The 20,619-nt window shown below is 41.7% G+C and overlaps 1 protein-coding gene across 1 annotated transcript in view; it reads left to right on the top strand.

The window, feature by feature from the left end:
* EBF1 (EBF transcription factor 1) overlaps positions 1–20,619 on the top strand; it is a 266,754-nt gene that overhangs the window by 150,125 nt on the left and 96,010 nt on the right. Inside the window, exon 5 of the mRNA XM_035890292.1 lies at positions 18,076–18,157. Coding sequence (XP_035746185.1) covers positions 18,076–18,157 — 82 coding nt within the window. The remainder of the gene's footprint in view (positions 1–18,075; positions 18,158–20,619) is intronic.

A 20,619-nucleotide genomic window follows, 5' to 3' on the forward strand; every position in this document is an offset into this window, starting at 1 on the left:
GAGAAAATATGTCTCTGCCTGAGCCCTTATTTTTCTCGATAATAAATCATTATAAAATAAACCTTGCGACATTCACCGTTCCATACAATGGGCTGAATTGAAAAGAGCTGTGTTTTTTTTCTGTACGATTTTGTGAGCCCTGTGGGTCCCTCAGAGAAGGAAACAATGTTATTGTCATGCAGATGTCTCCTTTTCTTCAAGATTTCAGAGATTCCATGAATCCCTTGCAACAGGGTAATTCTTTTTTTTCCTTTTTTTCAAGCTTTCTTCAGCAGTGCTGGTGTGGTAGCTTTATTGCAAAGTCTCCACCTCTCTCATGGAGTTTTCGAAGTTTTCAGAGAGAAGTGTGACTGCTGTGGCATGTGCATGTTACGAAGCTTTCCTGTCAGCCCCTCGACTCGCTTTTTGCTTTTCTTCCTGCCTATTTAGAGCTGAATGTGTACATAAGAGGGGAAAAAAAAAGATGAGGTTTGTTCTTTTATATAATCGTGTATTTAGCAGTAGTACCTGGAGGCCTCTGGTAGGTCAGATTTCTATGCAAATAATATAGTATTGCCCCACAAAATTTATGACTGAAAGGACTAGAGATGGTAAATGAATGACAGGACACTGAGGAGAATGGGATTAAAAAAAAAAAAAGTGATGGGGGATGCTGTACAGCTGAGCTGCTCAAACAATTTAATTTTGGTCAGGAGTAATGGTCTCGACTTCTGCTTGCCTAGGTGTTATCTCGGAGTTACCTGGAGGAAGGTTTTGAACCATATAATTTCTGAGTTAGGTGCTGGAAATACAATCTGGCTTTCAGGGCAAATAACACGTTTTAGTAGTCAACTACCAAAGAAATTTTCTTTAGTGAAATTGTTAAAATATTTAATATCTTGGGGGTCTTGTTTTTCACCTTTCCATATTTTCCCTGGTAAGCGGTGTCTGTATTGCTTGGCTGGAATGTGGTCCTGGGCTTTCAGGGTGTCTCTAACCTTTACCGCTGTGCAAATGGCAGGCTGCTGGGACGCCAAGGCGTCACTTAGCTTTAATTGGTCACGTAGCCTTTGCTGCTGCGCACCGCACACTGCCGTGCCGTGGCTCACCTCAGACTGCACTCCGAAACAGTTTCCTTCAGCATGGGGTAGTGCCCAATTACCTAGAGTGCAGGAGCAGCAATGCTCAAGCCTTTCAACTAAATTTTACCATATCTATTAGTCTAGAGGTATGAAATACCAAAAACCCCATACACGACCTAGAAAAACAACTTGGTGAGTGCGCTTTTCACCTATACTGACTGTACTGAATAATTTTCTTAGAGACATTTAAAAAGACGTCTATAAAATCCTACATCATTTCCCCCTTACATATCAGAAGTCTTTAAAAATATCTAGGATTTTTTTTATGCCAACGATACATGAGACAATCCCAGATATGTGTGACACCTTTTGGAAAGTGTCTTTGTCTTTATCTATCCTTACAGTACCTGTGTGCTAGGGAAGTGTCATGATCCCTATTTTAAAGATGGGAAAAGAAGACAGAGAGATTTAAAGCTAGATTTTTAAAGGTGTTTTGACTTCTAAAGATGCAGTAAAATGTGCAGTAGGACTTTCAAGAGGGCTTAATTGCATCTTTAGCAGCCTAAAAGCGACTTGGCGGCTTACAAAGTATGCCAAGCACAGGTATGAAACTAGGGCCCCTGTGTTCTGGTCTAGTACTTTAACCATTGGATGGCCCTGCCAGGGTAGATTGATTTTGGAAAATAAGTATGACTTTTTGCTGCACTGTTTTTCAGTATTGCTGCTTCAATAGGACATGGAAGCACTGAGTCATGGCTGCTGGCATTAAGGGAAGAGCAAACCTTTGTCAGTGGTTGAAACCTGAAGTGTTTTGAACACCGTTTAAGTATATACATTTCTGAGACAGTATTTATAGAAAGGTTAACATTCCCATTCTGTAAGAAGGCATCTTTCAAGGGGGTATTTTCACAACTTGCCCCTGGAGTGCAGTGGAAAAGCCTGAATCGGGAAGCTGGCCACCCTTCACAGAGGCTATGGAAAGATAAACTTTTTCCAAAGACAATTCGGAGCACTTGGGCTGGGCTCCTGCCCAGAACTGGCCTCCATAGAAGTCCATCTCTGTCTGCGCTGCCTGGGCGGAAAGCTTGGGAAGGTATCCCAGCCCTGGCTGGCAGAGGGCATCTTAGCTGTGTCAGCACTGCTCCGTGTGTTCCTTGCTGTTTGTCCTAAGAGGTGAATAGAAATCTCGGTACCTGTGACTTGTCCCACCTCCAGTGCAACGTAGCTGGGCAGGGGTTCCCATCTCACAGTTGATGGGAATGTGATGCTCCCTCAGAGAGGGGCTTAGCTTCTGTGGCTTGAGTCCCAGGGGGTCACAGGGCAAATGCCTGGGGGGTTTTTGCTAGACCTGTGCAGAAAATGTTTCTCTGGGTCCAAAGGCCCTTCAAGAGTTTTTTTTTTTTTGTTTTGAAACCAGGATTTTAAAAAAAAACCAAAACCAACCAAAAAACCTCACAACCAGAATCACTATGCTGTTTGTGAGTCAGTGGTCCAAGAAAAAAGGGAAATTTGTGAGGAAAAATGCTAGCATTCCCATGTCAACCTTGTAAATGTATTTCTAAGTTTTGGTTTTTTTTTTTATTTTTTTGGTTTTTTTTACTTTATTTAAAATTTGCAAGCAAGATTTATACTTTATCAGGAAAGGATGCTTTTAATTTATAAACTATCTGAAGATGATGTTTTGACACACTGGAGGTTTTTCTCCAAACATTTTTTTCATACTGGCAGACCCTCAGACATGACTCTTTCCTACAAAAGTTTCTTTTTTACAGACTGTCATTTCCCAACAGAGGCAAAAAAAGTACCAAGAAAATTCACAGTCAGTTCTGTCACTCCTAGACAGGCTGTGGGCTCATCACCAATGTGTTCACAGCTCACTTAAACTTTTCACGTTATTGCATGTATTTGAATACGTTTTGCTTCATAAGGAATCTGTTGCTGTAACACAGGATAGATCATTGACGTAAAAGAGTACAGAACGGTTAAACTGGCATTACCATTAGGAAAGCTTTGTTACGAAGCCAAAACTGGGGTCCTGGTAAGATTCAGCTTTCCTAGGGGCTAGGAGCTCGGCTCTCGGAGGTCCTTTCCTTATCTGGTAGTCTTCCTCTGCTGCTGACAAACCAGTTGAGCTCTATAAAAGCTGTTTCTAGTGACAACTTCCCTCCTGGCCACAGCGTGCATTTGCAACATGCAGTTTTATTACTGCTTATACTACTTAATGCAGCCGTATGTAGATCCAGATGTCTTTCATCAATCCCGAACCTGCCACAGCTGTAACTGGCGTAACCAAAAAGACTCCAGCATTTTCCCTGCTACTTTCCCATGCTTACTCTTCTTGTAGGAAAATAGAAAGAAGCATGTTAAAAAGTACATGTGTATCACATGTGCATATTTCTTCATGTACTGTGTGCCTTTAAGTTCTTAAGTTATGTATTATTCATACTGTTAAAAAAAATCAGTTTTGCTCAAGAAAAAGGAACTATTGGTGCCGTGCCAGTCATCTGCAGTTTAGCATCACATTTTGCAGTGCAAGCCTACGGTGTTTCATTTCTGTTTCAGGCTGTGGTTGGCTATGGAAGCACTGAGCATGGAAATATTACAGGGGTTCAGACTAATTGTAAATCCGGCTTGGCCCCACCTGTACGTAGTATCATTCTATAAACTTGGTTGGCTTAAACTAGTGCAAGTGAAATTGTAACATACAGTAGACGTGGTTTCGGTAATCTTGCTGAAGAGTTGTATATACATTCCTATAATACTGTGTGGTATCTAGTGTGCATATACATGTATGAATAGGTATGACATATGTTGATAAAATATAATGACTGGACTGAAAAATATTCGGCATCAAAATGTATGAACGATACTTATAGAAGCATATGCGGGTGTACATTCTTTGTATTTTACACCATTTCCATACACTGTACGTGTGTATGTGTGCGCATACGTGTGCCCACGTGTATACGTGTGCCCATGTGTTGCTGTGGTCCCCAGTGTCTGGTTTATAGTTTGGAGAGAAATCATCCTCCATCATTCGTCACTGCTGAGCTGCAGCAGACCAGGCCAGCACATCATTTGTTAACAGCGACAAAGCCGCACTCATAAACGCCGACATGTTACATTAATTTATAGGCACTGAGTGACTTATTAAATGTGACGTGTGAAATATAACAGGGCCCGGTATGGATGATTAGGTTTTGGGCTTTGAATTGTTGACAAGGCAGGGGTAATGAATTGCGGGACACAAGCTAGTATGTTTCCCCCTCATTAGTCAGTATTAGCTGCATTAATAGTAATAATTGGATATATTCATCATTTAAAATGTTTTAATAAATGTTTGGACAGCACCTGATCTAGGCTGTCAAATACTAGACTGGAAGGTTTGTGATGGGAGAAAAATTATGCCGTTCCTTCTGCAGAGATTTATACAGCCTAAGGGGTGCCATTTGCCAATGTCCTTTAAGAATTAATGGGCGGAGATAGTTTGGAAAAAGACAGTGCAACAAAAGAGAAAGCAGCCTCTCTCACTTTTCAGGAAGACGTTTCCATTTTATTCTAGAGACTTGGTCCTGAGATCAGGTCTCCAACACGGGGACTGAACTGGTTATTTCTGGTCAGGTGCCAACCTCCGATTAGAACTTCACAAAAGGTGTGCGTGTTTCCATCTGAATTTCTGTTTCACTCTTTTACAACTACAGACCAAATGTTGCCCGGAGCTCAGGAACTTTCCAATTTGGGGTTTTGGCTTGGAGTCATTAGTACTTTAAGCTATTAACATGTCTAAAATTCCAGAAAATTTTCTGCCTGGACAGCTTAAAACCATGATTCTCTATGGGATGAAGGCAAGACATTTCTGTGGGTGTTCTTCCAGCTCTGCTTTCATTCTCAGTTCCTGTATCTCAAATGCATTTTTGCCTACAATTTGATACAAAGATTCCTCTGATTAAGCAAAAAAATCATTTTTTTCATTATTTTATGATCTTTAGAAGTGGAATTTAAAAAATAACCTAAAACTCTTACTAAGGAATACAGACTGTATTAGGCTCTTGCTTTAAAAGGCAATGTAGGTGAACCCTAGAATGTGCCTTCTAAAGACTGGATAGAGATCAAGAAGTCCGTGTCCAGTTGCAAAAAAATTATATCAGTTCAAAACTTGTGACACATCACTTGGCTGTAACCCATTAGGTAATGAAACCCATTTTTTAAAAGCAACCTTCAGAATACACAAAAGCAAAAGCACATGGAGTTATTGGCACTGCATCACTAGACTGGCAATTTTTATTTTAAGAGTCCTCTAAGGAAAAGCCTCGCTACTGTGGGAAGCAGTGTTTGGTGACTCAGCAGGAGGTACGCTTCCCTTTTAGATGCTACTGAAGAGGTGTCACGCTAGGGAGTACTGTGTTGCTGGAGGTGCTGTCTTTTAGGAGAGACACAAAGTCAAGTGTCTGGCCACCTGTAGTCAGAACAAGTCCGAAGACACTTGCTGCAAGGATGAAAGTTTTCTGCTCGGTGTCTTTGGTAGTTCTAGCTAGCTGCTTGAGCATCAGGAATCTTTTAGATGAAAGGATCTTAATGCTGTCCTAAGTACAGTGAGCCAAACCTGCCTCTCTCTAGCCATGAACTTATTCTGTAAAAAAAGTTGGTGGAAGACTCAGAAGGTGCTGAGGCTAAATCTGGCTGTAGATCGGTAACGCTGCAGCTCCGGGTTGGCAGAAAGGCTTTGATGCAGGGGCAGAAACAGTGTGGTTGTTTTGCACTTGTCATAGTTAGTCTGCATGGTGGAAGAAAACTTTGAGGGTAGAAGCTTGATCATTCAGTTGTAATCAGAATGATTCATACTTCGGAACTTGGAGTAATGTTATTTCCTTTAATAGACACCAGCGTCACATACAACTTGTTTAGATAAAGTACATTTAACTGCATTTTCCTTTTCATTTTGAATCAAGCCCTGAGTATTATTTTGTCAGGGTTGTCTGCTAGTTGGTGGTTATTGTTGACAAGTTGATGTGAGGGTATTTTAGCATGTTGTCTAACACATGTCTGCTGATAAGTTTGTCAGTGGCACTGCACGGTATTTCTTCAAACTCCCTCTTAATTTTTATTCGGAGATTAGGCAGGGATTTAAAGCTTGGTATTGTATGCTCAGCAAATGAAGTTCATCAAGCCTTTCGGCATATGGCTGTGTTTTTATTTCCTGTATTAGTTAACTCTGGGCCTGGAGTCTCAACTCAGTGGAGAAGATGAAAATTCATGTTTTCTCTAGGTTTATATTAATATCTCTGAGATCAGACCCTGATCTGGTCACCTAGGTTTACATTGTTTAGCCAATCATCTTTCGGGTTTTCAGCCTTTTCATTAGCGATATGTATGTATTATAGAAAGGATAATGTTTTTCAACATTTGTTTATTATACAATTAGATCTTCAGCGGAACTTGGTTAGAGCTACAGAATTGGGTGAAAAAAGAATGATCAATATTCAGTAGTCATGTAAAGTTCTTGATGATTTTAAGCTACTACCTAGTCAGAAAGATTTGGGGTGAGATTTGTTAGTTATGTTTACATTAATGAGGAATTATTTTTGTCCGGGGGGTGCTAGAGGGAGGCAGCTGTGGTTTTGCTGCTCCTCCTTTACTCTCTGCCAGTTGCCAGCACAATTGTTCTCAAAAGAAGAACAATAGAACATAAAATAGAGTTAAGACTAAAAGGTTGTTAAGTTGCAAGCACTTCCTAGTCCATTGAATTAATTGTAACTTTCATTGGTATGATGTAGATGAACAAGAACCTGAACCTCTCTGCCCTGACTGTCTGGCAAGGTTACTTAACTGCTCATTGTCAACCTTTTTTCCATTGCTGATGCTGTCTTCACTCCTCTACAGTGACACAGAAAAATAATAATTATGCAGGACTTATAGGACTTTGTAAACCCTCATGCTCTGTGTTTGTGTATATGAATCCTATTGATCACAGTTATCATCCCTGCTTTCACACAGAAAGGCGTCTTTAACGGTTGGACTTGATCTTAAAAGTCTTTTCCAACATAAATGATTCTATGATTCTATGGTGACAGAGCCAGACACCCAGAAGTACAGGAGAGATCCTAACTCTTGACTATGTTGTAACACCCATGGAAGATGTCTGTAACTGCTAACAGGTCACCTTCTTTCCAAAGATAATAACGCACGTTGTTCCCTGCTCCCTTATGTAGGGTATCTAACGCTGCGCCTCTGTCCTTAGAATGTCTTTAGTCTGTTGAACTCTATGCTAAATACGCTGTTTCTCATAATTCCAACCACTGAAGTACACAGCGGCATGAGCGTAATATATTTTATTACAGCCAACTCACGTCCTTTCCTGACTCCGGTTATAACTTGTCACCAGCATCCTGATCTGAATGCTACTCCAGTTTTGGGACATTTGGTTTTGTCCTTCAACTTGGGTACCCTCACTGGATGATTGGCTTCAAGGGCAGAAGAAAGTACTCTTGTTAGCTGCATCACCTTTCCAGATGGGTGCAAATATTACTTCGTAGCTACAGGCTATAATGCCTTTTCCACATCTCTCTGACACAGAAGAGGGCATGACCAGGAGTATTTTTCCCATGTACTCAAGGCCCATTGCTTTAAGAAAAGCTCTGAAGTACTTAATCCAAAAATTGTGATATAAGCAGATATGATCTGATTCTACAAGTCTGCTGCAGAGGTCATTATTTCTGAGATTAATTAAGCTCTTTCAATGTCACGTTAAAGGTAGCGCACACACGCAATATTTATTGACGACATCTCCAGCATTACATTCAGAGTGATCCTCTTCATCACATCACGAACTCTCTTTTCCCCTTTCTCTTTCAGTCCTTCCTTTATGTAGTGACTTACAATGAATTTCCCAGTGTCTGGGTTGCTTGCCCATACGCACACACAAAATTCTGCAGCGTTTTATACCTAGAGCCAGTTCAGGATCCCCTTCAAACACCCCTGGAATATCTTCTCTTGTTGAACGGCACACACAGCTCAAAGTGCCTCCGCCTTTCCCCAAAACGGCTCTTTGCTTCCTTCCAGCACTCAGAATAGCAACTATGCTCCGGATCCTGTCCTCATTGCCAGAGCTCCCTGCTGCAAAGGAAGCAAGGGCTTTATTCTCTTGAATATCATGAAACAATGGGAACCCCTGGATGGAATGTCCAGCTTGTGGGCAGGAGCTGAAGGCAGCGCTTAACTTTCTTCCACAGCATTTTTGTGCTTGATCTTTTCTTGTATGAATACAAACATATGTTTGCATATATATATATATATTTATTTATTTTTTTTTTTCTGGGCAGCTAATTCTGCAAGCACCCTTGCTAGTTTCTTTAAAATAATACTTTTAATTGTTGTTGGTTTGTTTTTGTTTTTTTTTCTCAGAGAACCAAAAAAGGTTATTACCAAAATTAAAATCACATCTCCCAGCAGGATCTCTGTCAGATTGTCCATTGTCACTAACTCTGACCAGGTTCCCAGTTTTGTTTTTAATTTATTAAAAGTTACCTTTTAATAACTTAATAACTTTAAGTTATTGGGGTTTTTTTCTCCCCTGCATAAGGTCCTTTGCTGTTGCTACTTTACTTGAAGCAAACACTTCATTTGCTTTTTGAAGCATAAGTTGCCTTAGGAGGGGATGCAATCAATCCTTCACCATATTGACAAGTCCCAAATATTTCTCTGTAATTACTCAGATGGGTCGGGTGAGGTAAGTTCCACTCATCTTTGTAGCAGGACTGTGTGAACAAGAGATTTACAGTCGCATTTCGAAGTTGTCCATTGCTGTTGCCATTCTGCTGAGGATTTAGTGATGCAAAAGCTGAGTCTGGGGTGTCATCCCAGCAGTAAATCCCACGGTCCTGCAACGCCTGTCCTGCTGGCGATGATCCCGAGGCGCTGGAGCAGCTGCAGCCGCAAGCCCCTGGGTTTGCACAGAGTCAGCATCTCGTGGGCACGCTTCAGCATGTGTGCTGAGTTTCTGTTACGTTTCTCTGGCGCTGGAAACTCCTTGGATTTTGTATTTTTAATTATTTTGAGACATGAATGAACTCAATAATCACTTTATTCATTTCTTAACAGGCTTCTGATTCATTATTGGCATACACTATGGTTTGTTGCAAATAAGAGATCTAACAGCATCTTTCTCTGTTGTTTCTCTCTCTCTTCAGGCCATCAGTCCTGCACATAAATCTGGTCAAAAGTCATTTCATGTCAGTCTAAGTAGATCTCTTGGATTTTTTTTTTTTTTTTTAATATTAAGCGTCTTCCACTTAAAAGAAAAAATTAAAAAAAATAATCTTTAGAATAATCTGGAGCAGGTTCTGTGCCAGGTCTCGGGAGGGAACACCGTTGTAACGTAACGTCTGCGCCTAGCGTAGCCATTCCAGGGTGCATCTGTTCGGGGGGGGGTTGAAGTAGCAGTCCACCTCTATCTGTGCAGAAACTTTTCTCAGTGCTTCAGAGGCTCAGACTGGCCAGAAGGGATACGGTGCACAGGTATCCTTTAAGCAGCCTGACCCTCTGGGTTTTGCAGATTTGGATGATCGCACTGGTGTGTCATTGTTATTTAAGGATATTATTGGTGTCAGGTTATTTGAGGAGTCATTAGTTACTGTGTGTGCAGGCAGATTGCACACAGTTTTACACGCAGGTGATTTGCATGTGCCTGATCCAGGGAAAGGTGGCAAATGCGTTTCACACACATGAAATATTTACTATGTGATTTTTTTTTTTTTTTTTTATAACTTTCTCAGTAAGCTGATGAAAGAAATATGTCATCAGCACCCTCAGCTCAAGGTGACAAGTTTTAGGGTCCCATGCCTGCTGTGAGAAAACCAGCTTCGGGCGGCTGGATTAACATTGCTCTCTGGCAGACTGTGACTTTGATACTGCTGATGCTTTTTGGTAACCATGCTAAAGTTACAGGAGTTTACCTTGAGGTAGCAGGCAACCAAATGCTGATATCCTATTACAATAACAGTAATGCTGTTATCTGTCATCACGTACACTGAACAGAGGTTCTTTTAGCAAAAGTATGACTCTGGGAGGGCTGCTAATTCAATGGCATTGTGTGAACTATGACAGATCACAGAGCTGGTTTATTTTTTTTTTTCCCAGTGACTGAACTCTAGCATCTTCAGTAAGAATTAAAAATCATTAACCAACCTTTATATCCTAGTGTTTGAGGGGTGAAACGGAAGTGAAATGAAGAAAGAGTGAAGGGAAAAGTGGTTTAACTGAAACAAATTGATTGAATATTGGGGTTTTTAACGAAATAAATAAGGATAAATTCTGTTGGTTATGTGACTGTACTCGATAATAAAGCGTGCTAATGCTGGGAAGTCTGTCACAATTTCAGCTAAAGCACTTGCCCATCAGCTCGTAAAGAATAGTCTGTGATTTGAAGCATGCAAAGAGCTGGGAGGCTTCTGTGCTGTGTAAGCTACAGCCGGAGCTGTGCGTGGGGCGGGGGCGCGCGCACCCCCCTGCTTATCTCGCAGAGCTGTTCGTGTGGTGTAACGTAAAGGATGTATGGATGCTGGGTTACCTTGCATCTAGCTGTCATAACCCAAATACATGGTGTATACTCTGTACACAGATGGCATAAACTCCTTTCAACTTTTTTTTTTTTTTGGTGATAGGAAGGTCGTTGCAGTTCAAATTTAATAAAGGTTTTAGATAATGGAGCTGGGCACAAGTACGGAGATAGAAGAAAATTCAGATTTTTTACTACTTTTAAGGAAAAAAAAATATTAAAAAGTCAGACCTGGGGGCAAAATTAAATTACAGAAAACTGAGCACGCAAACCTGCCTCTGGACTATTTTTAATTCTGTTTTGTGATGTTGTTGTTTGGTGGTGTTATCTCTTTCTTTTCTTATTAAAAGTCTGGGAGAAGAAACCAAAACAGTCTCTCTGGGGTTTTAACTCACTCATGGGAGAAAATGCCAAACACACTTTCCCAAACTTCTCTAAATTTCTCTGATGCATTATAACTCCGTATCAGAGAGCTAAGGAAGTCCAGAAGATGCAAGATGAAAAATTGATATGCTGTGCTTCGCTGTGCAGAACACACAGACCTGAGGAGAAGTGACTGGGAACACTTGCTGAAGCGAGCAATGAGTTATTTAAGGCTGTTTGGGGCAGTCCTACCTTCTGATTTGGTGATTGTGTGGGTGTCTCCTCAGATATTTGCTGTGCTGAGCTGAATATTTATTGTATTGATAGCAGCAACCCCTGGCAGTGCTTGATCCAGGAGCCAGAGCAAGCTCACAAATACAATGTAGCTGATTCTGTTCCTATTATTATGGCGTTGCCTGAAGAATCTCAGTCAGTAGACTGACTGATTGAGGCTTATTCTCTGTATCACATTGCCTTTCTTGGACCTTTTCTGCAGTTCAGGAGGAAGATACATATTTTCTAGTAAAAGAAATAATTTTCCAGGCTTTTGGTTTTGGCTTCCCTCCCCCCCACCCCACCTTGGTTCTGTTTTTAACCCAGTGAATTGTTTAGCATCCCATAAATGTAAAATACAGGTCTGCTTCTGCTTTCTTTTTAAAACAGTGAGAACAGAGAATCCAGGGAGAACAGATTTGGGATTTTTTTTTTTCTTAATTAGAATGTTTGACAACTCAGAAGGTTATGTTTAGAAGAGAGTTAGATGGCTGTATCTGGTGTTTAATTTCTCTTCTGCAGAATAAATTTCCTGTTGTAAAAATGCCACAAAAGGTAGCTACTGCTGTTTATTGACTAAAGAGCCAAGTAAAATCCAGCTGTGAACATGTGGGTAATAGGAGGTTTTCCCCATGCCTATATTTGATTTCCATGCACAGTTGGTAAATATCAGTGTAAGTCTCAATTTTTCTTTTGTGAATAGGGCACCTGACGTGGCCAGTTAGTTGTATGTGAAAAGGTCTGCAGGGAAAAAAACAGAACAAAACAAAAAAAACCCCAAACAAACAAAAAAGAAAATATTGCAACAATAGACTTGTTAGTAAATGGGAATCTTCACACCTTAAATGCTAAGGAGTTTTTTCCCCTCCTTTTTCTGCAGTTATTGGTAAAGTTGGGTTAAGCTCAGATTTTCTGTAGTGTAGGAAATTCCATTATTTTGGCAATTTTTCTCTGGCAGAGTGGAATAAAAAAGTGCTTCCTTCAAGTAAAGTTGAAAAATGTTGGAAAATTAAAGAAATTATTGTTCAAGAAAAAATACATGCTTTATTTTAGATTAATTTTTAAGAAGTTGGGAATTTTCCATGGTAAAATAGGAGTTTTGAGTGGAAGAGTCCACTTGAAAGGGAAAAAAATTAGCTTTTTCCTTCTGAAATTTCTAAAGAGACATTTTTACATTTTGATTGTTTACTTTTCCAAATAAAATTGCATTATACAATGCATTTCTCTATATTTTTATTATAGTGGCAAATTACTAACTAGATCTAGTTACTGGTAGGCGTAGCAGAAGTTGCTGATTGAGAGAGAAGTGTGTGAAAAGTGCATAGAAAACCCTGAAGAAGCAAATGAAGCAGCTGAGGCGCGTGAACTGTCAGCCTCCAGGTGACCTGTGGACTCGCCCCGATATTGGCTTCAGTACTTCTTGATATGCCAAGTTTTCAGCAGAAATAAAATACCCATCAGGTATTGTCTGAGGATTTGTAATAGCACAGCCCCAGCATCCTCTTCTGCTGGGAGGACAACCAGAGAAAGGAGATAGGCTGACAGCAGAGCTGCTTCTGCGGGGTACTGAAGTATGTGAGTGGTACCTTTGTCTCCATCAGTACTGCTTGTGTATTTAAATTTATGCACATATTTAGTACTCTGCTGAATTGGTATGTCATACCGAATGGGCATGCCATCCTTTTATCTGAGGGACGGTTGCTAATTATTGCACTGGCCCGTGTATTTTGGTTTTACTAATTTTGCAAACCCACATATACTTACTGCTGTGTTTCATCCAGGAGTCTGAAGTTGCCCTTCTTCTATCAAATGCGTTCATACCTCAGAAAAGGTGCATTTTGTCAATTTTGTTTGCCCAAGCCAGGTTTAAGTTGTATAACCACCACTCTCTGGATAGCCACTGGTCTGGCTGACCTTGGCAGCACGACAGCTGTCGTATTTTCACATGGATGAACTGTTCTTGAACAACTTCTCCAATGTATCAGGAACAAACAAGCTTTTCTTCAGCATCAGGAATGCAGCAGGTCTTCTTTCCAACTATTTTTTTTTTCTCCTTCCACAGATGTATTTATTGTGGCAATGGCAAGAAAATCCTACAGCTAAGCCTTCGTGTTTGAGTTCTTTTAAATTTCCTTCAGGGGAGTGACAGAAGAGCCAACCTAGATCATGTCAGAGCTTGCTTTCTTTAATTTAACTCTTTGTTTATTTTTAATAAACATGGGCATTAATTTGTAGTGGCAAGAAAAGTAGGAAGGCAAAATCCTTTTACATCTTTATTGCTAGTATTTCCATTTCTGCCATGTATTTATTTGATTTAAATCACTGTGGTAGTTAGCAGTGACAAAGAGCGGGCTGCTGTTGGGGAGGGTATTGCACAAACCCAAAGGGTTTGCGGTCTGATGGACAAAGATGGCCAGCGATGCATGGCAGGGAGTATTTTATACAAGTGGGGTGACCTCCAGTTGGTAGCATGCTCGCTAGGTCCTTCAGCTGAGCGAGGGGAATCAGAAGATAGAAGGAGCAGGAGAGAGCAGGGAGCCGGTGTCAGGAGTTAGAATTAGCAGCATGGGAAGGTGGCAGGGACAACCAGGGAGCTCAGGCTGGGCTGGGGTAAGAGTCCCTTGCTAGCAGAGAGTAGAGGGCAATGGTGAGAGCACAGTCCTGCTGACATCAGAATCTTTTGGGGAATGCAGCAGTTTTGTTAGGAAAAAAACGCTTCATCTCCAAAAAGGAATTTTCTACCAAGTTGTGAGAAAAGGAAAGAACACTCCCAGAAGATCCAATAACCCATGTGTTAGAGCTTCTGCCTGGCAGACAGACGTTCATGTTACTCTGGGACCTGAGTCAGACTTGAGGTTTGTGTTTAACTGATGGTTGTATTTCTGCATCGGTCCTTGCAGTTGCTTGGAGATTTGTAGTAGTACAGTGCCATGGATTAGCTGCTCAGCAGCTTCGCTTCTTGAGTAGTTTTTGCAGCTTGCACTGAGCTGCATCTTAGCACACCTAAATATAACCTACAATTAACTGGTTGTCTCCAAAACTGCACTCCCATACACTCCAACATGTCTCTGTGGGATAAGGGGCGAAGCACAGAGTCCTTTGATTTAATAGCAAAGTCAGCCAGTAAATCCCAGTGCTTTGTAAAAGTTTGTGTGTTTCTGGACCTGAGCTGACTCACATGGAGCTGGCTTGTGTTTCTCTGCTCCATACGCACAAATGCTCTTCATGCCAGGGAGCTCAGTAGTCAGGAAGGGAGTCAGAAAATATGTTTTGTTTGATTAATGCAAAAAAATAAACCTTCAGTGGCAGCAATAAGTATAATGGATGACTGAGTCTTGTGTAGCAGAAGAGCTGGTGTTCAGCAATCATGTGAGTTTGGAGAGAGAGTTAAAGTTGAAGATTTTATTGATGTTCCTGTGTTTTGCACATTTTCTTCATCTTGGGAATAAATTTCAGACCCCAGTGGTTAGTATTAATGCTATATATCCTCTGTGGTTAGTATTAGTGCTATACAGCCCTGCCAAATGTGGAGAAAGTTAGAACTGAAAAAAATAACCCACTGTGAAGAAGTTAGATGCAAACAAACGGGGATGGAGGTTTATGCTTACAAAGAGCTCAGCTCTGTTGGCACTTCTCCTGGACCAGTCCTGTCAATCTAAATCTGAAGTATTTGCAGAGTGAAGTGTTGCTAATGAGCAAGGCTGGCAGGACTGGACTCGAGGTGAAGAAGGCACCTGAACAAGTGGTTTAAATCAGGAACCGAGGGACTGGGCTGAACCCCGTGAATCAAACTGTTCCACTCTTCCCTTGTCTGAATCTGTTCCCATTGGCCTCCCTGCCAAAGCAGGGGGAGGCCGTCAGCCGGTGCGCGCCATGCCAGCTCGGGAGCCGCTCGGCTCTTGTGTGGATGCGTGTGGGATGCTTTTGTGTAGCCGAGGGGACTCCAGCTCTGGTGTGTTCCAAAACAAAGTGCAGCCTATAGTTTGTTTTGTCTTTCAGTGGAATAAAAATACGGCGCTTGGCAGAATGTGTTCTGTAAACAGGCAACTTTTTACTTAAAATGCAGTGAGCAAACTCGGCTGTGTAAGCTTGGGGTCTTGAAAGTTCCTCTGAAAATACTGTTATTTTTTAAGTGAATTTTTTTCTGGAGTTGATCTAATTCAAAGGAAGTTTTGTTTGCTTGCTTGCCTGAGGTTTTTTGGTAGGTTTAAGTAGATAAGCTTCATTTCTTCTGCAGTTTATTTTGGTGAAACTTCTGCAGAATTTGGGGGAGATAGCACAGTGCAAATGGAGTTAGACTTCGAAGTTTTAGGTTACAGTTTGCAGACCCTAAAGGCCAACTCTTGCATTTAATATTATTTTCCAAGCCTTTGAGCTGACATGAGTTCAGACTTTGTAAGGGAAGGGAAGGCTCGGTGTTTCTCTGGAGAGCTTCCCAAGAGCTTTCCATCTCTTTTGGGGTCCTTGGGTCAACCCGCCAACCCCCATTGCCCAGCGCTCATGCATGCTGTGCAAAGCCAGACTGGGAAGGTGCTTCCCACATTTGCATGGCTGACGCTGCCCTTCAGTGCAGATATTTTTAACTATTCCATGTCCCAGCTCTGCTTGGGGCCAAGGTGTTGCTCCAGGGCTGTGGCAGACTGGGCGGGCAGCTGCTGGGCTCAGCACTTGGCAAAGCCGCCAAAAATCCCTCGGCAAAGCCAGGGCAGCACCGGCTTCTCCTCAAAGCCTAAGTGGCTCTGAGAGGTTTTGCCACATAAGGGCCTGTTCGAGGCTGTAGGCACCAGCTGACAGGGATGTCTTTGCCTCCCAACAGATGGCTGGGCTTTTTATTTCAGCAAGCAATCTCGCGCAGAGGGGTGGTCTCTGGATCCTGCCAGCATTTCGCATGACAGGGCCAGCTTAGGGCAAGAGGGATCTGGTGTCCGTGCCCTTCATAACTCATGAGCTAAATGACGAGCTGTTGACAGGAAAGCCATCATCTGAAGTGTAAGATCCTGAACTCTCCCCGCTTTTCGTTTTTCTTTGGCGGAATTAATGCCCTATTTGCTTGTCTCTCAAAATCCATTCTGGCACGAGTACAAACCCTTGCCTGGTGGCAAGCAGTTGTCTGGATTCGAGATGCCAAGATTTGTGCTGACAGCTCCTTCTACACAATCTGAGTCAGGCTGTCACAGCTGGCCATTAGAGGCTTAAAAAGACACACACATGTACAACACATAGCACCAACTTCCCGTTATTGAATATCAGAACCTGCTTGATGAGAAAGCGTAATGGCCTACGCTGCTCTTTATTTTAGTGTAAACAAACACGGTGTCTCCAAACCCCTGCTCAAGTGTGGCAGCTGTTTATTTTATGTTGATTGCTCACTCTTATTTAGGAGCACAGGTCTAGAAGGGACATCCTGGGTCAGGAGATCCAGTCCTTGATAATCCCAAGCATCACATTTTATAATCCTCCTCATTACCTTACTTTTCTTTAATGAAAACAGTCCCTTGTAGTTTCAGTTTGTCCTTGCAGTCACTTGCCCAGTGTGATTTTCTTGACATGGAGGAGCGAGCACCAAAAGTTGCCCTGTTGAGGGGTGGCATCACAACTAGAGCAGGGCGAAGAATGCTGCTCATCAAACAGGGATTTTCTGAAGCTGTTTACACTGCAGTTCTGCCTTTCTCGGTGGCAGTGTGTGCAAATTCTGCTGACCTAGCATTTGGTTTGGGTGCTAAAAGATGGATGCTCGCAAAAGTTAACTTTCTGATTTAAAGTAAAACAGGATCAAACAATTCCCCTCCCTGCTTTCGTAGATGGAAACAGGTCAGATTATTTTCTGCTTAGTCATCTGATGGTTATTGCAAGTGTAATGCTGCTCTGTCTGGTTGCACTAGGTTTTAAACTTGCTGTAGGATTAAATTTTGCATGGCTGAGCTTTAGTAGACCTTAGTCTGTAGTTTATTTTGGACAAAAGATTTGATAAACTTTGGCTCTCGGGGAGGAAGCCTGGAATCTGAGACTCACTATTATTCATTGACTTGTCTTTACGACTTTACAGTCCACTGATGCATAACACTGAGGGAAATATTTTCAGTGAAATGTTTGCTTTTTTCTTTGGCTTTGTAACATGCAATGTCTTTTCTTAGAGATATATGTCAGGGTCATATAGCTACTTCAGTGAACTGTGTATGGTCAGGAAATAGACTGCATTGAAAATATTTCATTTTTCCATGAAGTCAGTCTTCTAACTGAGACTTTCCCCCTTCTCCTCTCAGGGTTTTGGTCTCCCACTAACCACTATTTGAACATTAATTTTATGCACAAGCTGGGTTTAATTGTGGAAGAGAGTTTTCAACTGTATGGAACATTTTCAGTATTTTTGTATTACATCAAAATTTGCACATGACAGCAAACTTGTAAAAAAAAAAACAACAAAACCCCAACCCTATTTAAACATAAGGGAGTGTTCTTGGCTGGCATTTTCCTGTCCTCTTCTTGCTGTGCTGAAATATGTGTCTCTCACTTCCTTGCTGCTGTGGATGGCACAGCAAGGCTGGCCATTTAGCATGGTAGAGAGACTGACTCTGTAAACTTGAATGGCTCGGACATAACAGGTCTATTAATTGAATGCTTAAATGTTTAGGATGTGCTTACACATTTTTGCTGGATTGCGGCCCAGGCAAGCTCTGCTACCTCTTTGGATGGTCAGTGGGATGATTTGTCTGAGTTGGGAATACTAATGTAAATAAGGCTTTGTTGGACCAAATGTGCAGATGTTACATAGTACTACTGCGCACTGTTTATAAGACGTAAATGTCCTTTTCTTTTTCTCCACAGGTTCTTCTTGAAATTTTTCCTCAAATGTAACCAAAATTGCCTAAAAAATGCAGGAAACCCTCGAGACATGCGTCGATTCCAGGTCAGTCGGACACGCTTCCTCCTTTAAAAATCAGCAGCTGTTAGGGACAGAAGTACTTTGACCCAAGCTAACCTAGTAATTCACTGGAAGATGCTAAAAACATAAGGTCACAGAATATTGCCTGAGGACTTCTTGTCACAGCAGAATTGTCAGGAAGTAGTTGGGTTTTCTTGCTCTGGACAAGAGAAGTCTTGAAGATAATGTCACCTCCATGGGAAGTGAAAGCATGAAAAGGGAAAATCAAAATGACCTCACTGTTGTCTTAGGTTACGGGGCTACACTGCTCTGAGATATTCCTTTCTGCCTGGGGAACTATTTGCCTTTGTGTAAACACTAAGTGAGCACCATGTTTATTGGAGGGGGCAGAGGAGGGTATAAGAGCAATTAATAAAATCAGGCTTGTGACTACACTTCAGCAGTTAATCTTTAGCAGCATTAAGGATTCATAAACACACATCAATGGGATGAAGGTCCATCCCTGTAGTCAGCGCTTGGAAAAAACTACCATTTGGGGTACCCTTCTTGCGCTGTTCTGAGCTGGTATTTCCCAGCTGTTGCAACATGTGGCACTGGGACTTGGGAATTGTAGTATCGACACAGCTTCAAGAGGCCAAGGACGTTTTTTTTATGCTACACCTATGTCCACAAGTACTTTTGGGGTTAAGTATGGCACTGTCTCTTGGGGAGATGGTCTGCACTTGCCTTCTGCAGTGCTGGCAGCAGAGTGGTGCGGTGGCAATGCTGAGAAATGGTTGCTCCAACCCCTTTATTGAAGACGTGGTCCTTTGTGCCAATAATGCTTTACCCAAGTATGTGCTGAATAAAAATATGGGGTAGAGAGGCAGAGAACCTTCTTTATTGACGGGAGGAGTGTATGTGGCCCAAGGAGAAAACATGATTAAATCCTGTCAGTGGGGATTTGCCTCTAGGTTCTGAGGAAGACATAGGAGATTTGTCCCAGAGACATGGTCTCTGGAGGAAGACAACTCCAAGAGCAGCTGCTTTCTGCAGTAGCTCAGGACCTTGTTTGCTTCTTTTCCAGCATTGTCACACTTAAGTAAAAGTGCTAAATGCTATGTAAATAGCAATATTATTTATATGTGGAACATACGGGTTTTGTTGAACTGCTTAATTGCGACATCACTGGAAGGCAGAAGGATGTTATTTGCCCCTCTGAGCACAGAAGTGCAGAATAGAACAGCAGAAGTGAGGAGATGTGGCCACAGGGATTAAATTAATCAGCATAAGAGCTAGCATTAGCGTGGCAGAGCCCTTGGCTTCTCACCCCACGCTTCTCCCTCCGTCACGTTTCTCCTGTGATTCGGGAGGGCATTATCACTGAAGGAGAAAGTGGAAGAAGGACTCTCACCGGCACAGGGATTTAGGCCAAGCAGTCACCCCTGGGGCCTGTCAGAGCTTGCTTCACAACATGTACACTCTGCTGGGTTTGCGCTCGTCCAGGCTTGAGGCTGATTTTCATATGGTAATGCCTTCGCGTGTTCTCTCAGAACAGTAATCAGGAGCCTGTGTCGGCAAGTAGGTAGGACATAGGAAAGGTTGTTGATCTCTTGACTTGTAAAGACATTCTGTCATACAAACCCAGCTTCACAGCAGTTGAGCTTTCCGTGTGTAAACAGAGACTGCTTAATTACACAGGTCATGTCAATTAGTGTGACCTTAGCATTTTCAAGAAATTAATCACTTTCAGCCAGGCGAACCACTCATACTATAATACAGGGTGATATTGAAGCTTGCAGCATTCTGTTAAGTGCCCAGGCTTATTGTTTTACAATAGCTGCTTTTGTTTCTTTTTTTTTTAAAAAAAATTTTTTTTGAACTTGTTGCTCTCTTAGCAGTAGACTTCATAAAATAAAACAGCCTGATTCTATAGAGCCCAGGCTTCATTTATCGTTTCTTAGGGTGAAAAGGACCAAGCATACACATAGAATCTCAATGATATGATGCACCTAGATGGTTGAGACAGTTTTGTATAGGAACCAAGTGAAATCTGGGCTCCTGTGAAATCAGTGAAGGGTTTGCTATCAGCTACCTTTGAAATATTGCCAGTGGATTAGAAGGTCTCTAATAGTTATGTCAAAGTTCTGGTTAAAAACCATGAGAGCAAGGTATTTCCAGATACTTCTAAAATAGCAGAACACTCTTTTTACACATAAAAAATGGAGACTTTCCCTTGATTTACTTCGTTCCCCTATCTGTGCTGGACTGTGAAGCTGCCCAGAGATTTGTCCATTTTTTGGCCGTGGTCTCTCATTCACCAGTCCTCAAAAGTTGCTAGGAATTATTAGAATGCAGGTTATGGTTTTGGTGGGAGAAACAGTGAAGGGCCAGGAACACAAGTCTTGCACTATCTAAGGACTGGCCCTGCAGAAAATGTCCTTTCTTAGTAGTTTTGTTGGTGTTTTTTTTTTTTTTTTTTTTTTTCCCAGCGACAGGGGTTTGGT

Source organism: Egretta garzetta, unplaced genomic scaffold (assembly GCF_000687185.1).
Source record: "Egretta garzetta isolate BGI_Z169 unplaced genomic scaffold, ASM68718v1 scaffold612, whole genome shotgun sequence".
Classification (NCBI taxonomy): domain Eukaryota; kingdom Metazoa; phylum Chordata; class Aves; order Pelecaniformes; family Ardeidae; genus Egretta; species Egretta garzetta.